Here is a 6000-nt window from a genome sequence, read left to right as displayed (position 1 = left end):
ACCAAGGTTATTAAATGCACCGAGATACACACTTGTGGTCATAAGTAGGCGGTGCCATGCCCAAAAGCCAAAAATTTATAATAATCTAATTTTCTTTAATTTTAAGCGAGGAGCGTGTTTACAGTCCGATTTTACAGTCACATTTTCAACAGCAACCTACCTTGGATAAAAGGCAACCTGCATACCAAATTTCGTTGAGATATCTAAATTTTTGCTCGAATATTCAATATTTCTCTATTTGAAAAGAAAGGAAAATTCCATATTAAAAATTTGCCTATTAGTTTGCGAACGCTATCAAAGGTTATTTGAGATGCATTTGAAAAGTACCGTTTGAACCTCAAATGCATCTGAAATTGATATTTAACAAAAATGTTTATTGGGTTGCTACTACGCTTTCAGTGCAATTTGAGGCATCTTTGAGTGTGAAGGATTCCAAAAAGTGTGTAATGAATTAGTTAAAATATGCAAATATGTTTATGTATATTGATATTTTGTTTAATCGGCATAAATAAGCATTCGAGTGTATGTATATATGTATGCACATATACTTACTTGTATCTATTTTTATAAAAGAAAAAAAAATGATGTTTATTTTCTCTAAGGACTAAAACTTTACTATCTGTATTATAGTCTTTCATACTCCAGCCAAAATTCGCCATCGATACCCATTATGAATGTCGGTGATTCGGGTCGTTTTTCCGGAATTGTTTTTGCACAGCATTTTACTCGATAAGCCTTGAATATTTCTACGAGGCAGGTTTTAACCTCCAACAAACCCAAATGCATGCCTGAAAAGAATGCAAATAAGTTCTGATTAAACCAAAAATGTATCGTTGGGAATTGCATAATTATTTTTTGGTTATCGGCACCAAACTGGTCTCTTACAGGTCTATTCTGCAGGTCTATTGAGGCGGTGAGACTATATGTCGCCCCGGATCGTCACTTTGTAATGTGAAGTCTTCTCAACAGTTTCTCTCAAAGTAAGAAGCTTTTGCGAGGCCGAGACCGAAAGTTGGAACTGAATAGTCTGAATGCTTGAAATTGTACGGACAATGCCTAACTACCTCTAACCAACTCCCATCTTTTTGCGCGCGTTGAAATATATATAAAAAAAAAAACCCACAGGAATTTTCCCGAGAAAAAAAAGCAGTATACCTTTCGCATCTTGCGCTTTGGTGGCAAAGTTATAAATGTCACGCAAAGCCACAAAGTTTTATCTGTCATCAAATTTACTATTTTAAATGCAGTCGAGTTTCCTGCAATATCTTTTTTTAGCCAAGATGTCGCATTTTGTGAAAAATATGTGGTTCAAACGGTTAATGGATTTTCTAATTTTGACTAGTTATCTATGAAAAAGTGTATTTGCTATGCTACATAACCACAAATATGTCAAAAAATAGTAGATTGGGATTCTACGCACCAAAATCCTTCGGAAATATAGGTTTGTGTTTATGCTTCCTGGCTCTTGCTCGCCTGTGATATTTATCACATACATATTTATAGATCTTTTACGTAGGAGAAGACTGAAGACTTCTGTCAGAGGTCCAGATAATCCAGCTTAGAGTAGGGATTTCATGATAGCCTCTTGGAAATCCTTGCAACCCCCGTTTTCAATATAGATAACTATGTAGTCACCAACAATTTATATCTCAGGTACTAGGAAGAACCGTAGTTTAAAACAGTACTGTTACCAACTACTACGTTTGATCTTGACACTGACGGAAATGCTTTGCTACTAGAAATTTTGTATTAAATTGCAAAACTCACCTGCGCATATTCGTGGTCCATTTCCGAAAGGCATAAATATACCCCTTTTCATTAAATCCAGATGCGCCTCATTATCAAAACGATCCGGATTGAATTCGTATGGTTTTGGAAAGTGATCAGGGTTATGGTGAAAACTAAATACAGGCACACTGACCACTTGGCCGACTTGAATTGGTATTACAAGCCCTTGGCCCACTTCCAGTTCAGTGGGCTCAGTGCAAATGCGGGCATAAAATGAGACTACGCTGATCAAGCGAATGGACTCTGAATAAAACATAATAAATGGATGGCTTAAAAGTTTTTAAAAATATATGTATGTAGGCAAAAAAGACGCACCATTGACGCACTGATTTAAATACGGCAAAGCACACAATTTTTGATAGCTCACAAAACCATCCTCCTCGAGATTTGCTAAGATCTCCATACGCAGCTTCTCTTGGTACTGCGGATGATGCGCCAACTTTTAAAAGAAAATGTTATATGTATTCGCAATAAGTAGAATTGTTTATAAAGATTAGTAGACACTCACATAAAATATTGTATGGAAGAGCACCGTCGCCGATGTCTCGAAACCATCCAGCGTTGTAGTCAGCATACATCCGACCATATCGTTGAGCGTTAAATTTTTCTTTTCTTGCAATTGTCGCAGATAGTTGAGAAAATCCACTCTGTTCTGGCTACTCTCATCTTTTTCACGCCACTCAAGTGCATCCTTAGTTAGTTGCGTAAAGAACCGATCGGTTGCCAAGGGAAACAAACGAGGTTGCGCAAAGCGACGTAACCAAGGCATGGGCAGCAATTTGAAATAAACGGTAAATGATTGAGCGATATATTGCAACCATTTTTGTGACATTTCCAGAAAAGTATTCGGTTCGTTCGACTTAGCGAATGCATTCGTTTCGATGCCCCAAAGGAACTGACCTAAGACGTTGGAGGTGAAACAGAAGCCGAGCTGGGTAAGTGAATTAAGCGAAAAGAAATTACTGTTACATATATTTTTTTTGTATCTACATACAGACATTACATAAAAACATACTCTTGAATTTGTAAAGATAAAAGTGCTAAAGGGGTTTTGATGCGATTCAGCGAAGGTTTGCATGTAAAATAATATTACGTCTAAACAAGTTACGTCTTAGACGAGTTGCCTTTATTATCTCGATTATATTCATACGTTTGCCTCTTAATCCGGCAGCCTGAAATTCGTTCTTCATTAGGTATCTACTTACATTCTTTGTTTCGATGATGGCATTGCCATTAGCAGTTCTGTTTTCGAGATATTTGGCCAATTTTTTGGCGCAACCTTTCCAAATAGGATAAGCCATGCTGAGCTGAAAATAAGTTAGCGTTAATGGATTTTTTAGTGCTTGAAAAATTAAAATAAAACGTGAAAAGAACCTTGTTTTGTTTTAATCCACCGACTACATGTGACCTTTTCGCTTTCCACGACTCGTCGCTGGTAAAGAAAGGACTTCCGGCAGCTATCTTATCTTCTTGTCTGTTATATATCTATTAAAAGAAAGAGCCTAAATATTTAGTTTCATTACACACGATTAATTTTCCGTTGATGATTCCAGAAATTCAAAGTATGTCTAAAACTATTCAAATACCGTTTCATTCGAGGAAAATAGTACTAAATGCATCTATGTATGTATGTACATTAGACTGTACCAAAAAAACCAAAATTGTTATATTTTAACGCCTACACCCTCATTTTATTGGTTTTGTCTTAAAAGCTATCCAAATAAAATTTTATGGAATTCGGACGACGGCAAACCGTGCCGACTTGCAATTCAGTTACTTACTGATTTTACTTATTTACGATATTCTAGGCGATATTACAGTCCTCACGACAGTAGTAGGACATAATATTTAACAAATCTACGCTTTTTGTTTTTTACCAGGTAGTCGGGATTGTTTTCAAAGGACCATAAATTATAATACATATATTTCCAAAACTTTACACAAAATATGGATATGTGAGTATGAAGTAAAAGAGAAATTCAAAACAAGATTAATAAAACCCCTTTTGGAATATGTCAAAATGTCCTTTAAAAATATTATCCTTCAATATTTTGAATTTTTAATGCATTTTGAAGAATCCTAGTTTAATTTGAATCCTATAAATATATACAAGGATGTTGAAGGATTAAAATTGTAGAGGTAATTTTCCTTTAATTAGCTGTTTTCCATTTCCTTGGAAAAAAACCTGCCGTCCTATTAAAAGTTTAAGGATGTAGATTTATTAGAGATTCGTTCAAGTATGGGAAACATATCGAATTTTTCGCATTTCCAAAGTTTTCATGGACGATTAATTCAACTTATTAAATAAAACTTCAACTACAAGTCGGCACGGATTATCTTTATCCTACGTCCATAAAATTTCATATATATGATATTTAGGCCGAAAAGCTAACATTTTGGAGGGTATGCATATAAAAACTTGCAAAAATTTTTGTCCCATATATTTTTGGGACAATCTACTGTACATATGTATGTATGTATGTATGTAAATATGTACTTATACATGTGCATCATCTTACCAAATCGGCTGCTACGTTGCCGCGAAATTTTCCAAAATTTGTCACCATAATTTTCCGCGCCAGCCCTGGGTCTAATATTAATATTTGTGGATTTCGAGTCATAAAGACACCGATAGCTTTATGCGTGTCTTTATATTTACTGAAAATTACAAGAATTGCTTAGAATTGCATGCTATAAATTATTACATGTCTGAAAACAATGGGAACGAAATAATGACTATTGCTTCTTCGTATCTCTCTCGCACATTGATGGCTGTTGTCTCAAGTAACTTTAAAAACTATCTGCCTTTCAAACACATTTTTTGAGAAAAAAAAATCAGTTTGAAAGGCATCTCAGTTTAAAATTTGTTTTCAGAAAATGGGGCTCGGTTCAAGCCCGTTTCAGCCTAATATAAAAAAAACAAAAAAATTTTTTTTTCTGATAGCGGCCGCCCCTCGGCAGGTTATGGCGAACCCCGAGTGTATTTATGCTATAAAAAACAGCTTCTCATAAAAATACAGTCGACGCTCGGAGTGGATCCCTTTGTGTGACAACATCAAGGCGCACGCCACAAATCGGAGGAGAAGCTCGGCCAAACACTGACATATGTGTAAGCGCCAATCTATTATTATTATAAAGTAATGGATATTTAAAAATTGCTGTTGCTCATAAATTGAATGAAATAAAAAAGCGTAGTACAAAAGAATGAAACGTAGTGGGATAGCAAATTTTAAAATTTATAAAAAATCGTAGCAATTTTTCTAAAATCGTAGCAAAGTGACAACGCTGAACACTGACCATTAACAATCAAAAACCACTAGGAAAATAGCAGTCACACTCACCTATAAACTTCATCGACATCATAGACCACTGGCTGTTTGCCGGTGATAGCGCTGGGAAAATTTCCTAAAAATATATTTGGTTTTGGGCCATCTAGACCAACTTCTTTAAATACTCCATGATGCCAGCTTAAATATTTGTAAACTAATAAAATTATAGCCCCAAGAAGACCAACAGTGACTAGAATCGCTTCCATTTCGTTACTGATCACATTGGAATTCTTGTTTGAAAATGAGATGCAGTTATCAGCTTAGACGACGTTTACCGATAAGAATGTGCATATTTGTATTTATGAATGTATTTTATTATTCATACTATTTACGATTATACTTATTTGTAAAAGCTAATATGTTGCACATTAATAAAACGCTAGTCGAATATTCAGAAATATACAGTGACTCAAAGTGTGTATTTGCATAAATAGTAAACAAAATATTTCTGCGCTTATCAGTGTACGATTAAAATAAAAATTATTATATATTGAGCTGATAAGAATAAAAGTAAATAACTACAGTTTTAAGGTAAACATTTAGCTTTAAACATAAGTGCCAAGAATGATAGAATACAAGATGACGCGAACTCAGCTGAGACCGATTGGCCGTGACTACCAAATTCTAAGTATAAAGCAGGGATCACACGATTTGTACATTTGTATATTTGGCAGTCACAGAGTGGTGTTGTCTAGAAATTCTCATCGATAGTGAGTGCAGCTCAGTAAAAGCTTTCCAAACATCACCACTCTGTAAAAATGGACAAATCTGTACAAATGTACAAATCGTGTGATCTCTGCTTAAGAGAGTAAAGAGGCAGGGCAAAAGAAAGAGGAAGAAGCGAACAAATGATGCCGTGAAAAATAATTTCTCATAAAAATAC

General features: G+C 35.0%; 1 protein-coding gene across 1 annotated transcript; it reads right to left on the bottom strand.

Moving 5' to 3' along the window:
• Positions 1–502: 502 nt before the first annotated feature.
• Positions 503–5456, bottom strand: LOC108373404 (probable cytochrome P450 309a1). Its single transcript, XM_017629278.1, has 8 exons — positions 5130–5456; positions 4308–4446; positions 3163–3273; positions 2994–3095; positions 2297–2719; positions 2104–2227; positions 1768–2031; positions 503–788 (listed from the first exon to the last, which is right to left on the bottom strand). Exons 1-8 carry the CDS (start codon positions 5321–5323, stop codon positions 625–627), a joined length of 1521 nt encoding a protein of 506 aa, XP_017484767.1. The 5' UTR covers positions 5324–5456; the 3' UTR covers positions 503–624.
• Positions 5457–6000: the final 544 nt, after the last annotated feature.

Source organism: Rhagoletis zephyria, unplaced genomic scaffold, assembly GCF_001687245.7.
Source record: "Rhagoletis zephyria isolate East Lansing unplaced genomic scaffold, Rhagoletis_zephyria_1.1 Rzeph_scaffold_06668, whole genome shotgun sequence".
NCBI classification, from domain to species: Eukaryota; Metazoa; Arthropoda; class Insecta; order Diptera; family Tephritidae; genus Rhagoletis; species Rhagoletis zephyria.
This window is presented reverse-complemented; position numbering and strand designations above follow the sequence as displayed.

Excerpts from the sequence above, each read along its gene's own strand:
- LOC108373404 (XM_017629278.1), bottom strand. The coding sequence starts at position 5,323 with ATGGAAGCGATTCTAGTCACTGTTGGTCTTCTTGGGGCTATAATTTTA. Across the intron at positions 2,720-2,993 it reads CCATCATCGAAACAAAGAAT|CTCGGCTTCTGTTTCACCTC; the intron begins GTAAGTAGATAC and ends TCACTTACCCAG. Across the intron at positions 2,032-2,103 it reads TTTAAATCAGTGCGTCAATG|AGTCCATTCGCTTGATCAGC; the intron begins GTGCGTCTTTTT and ends TGTTTTATTCAG.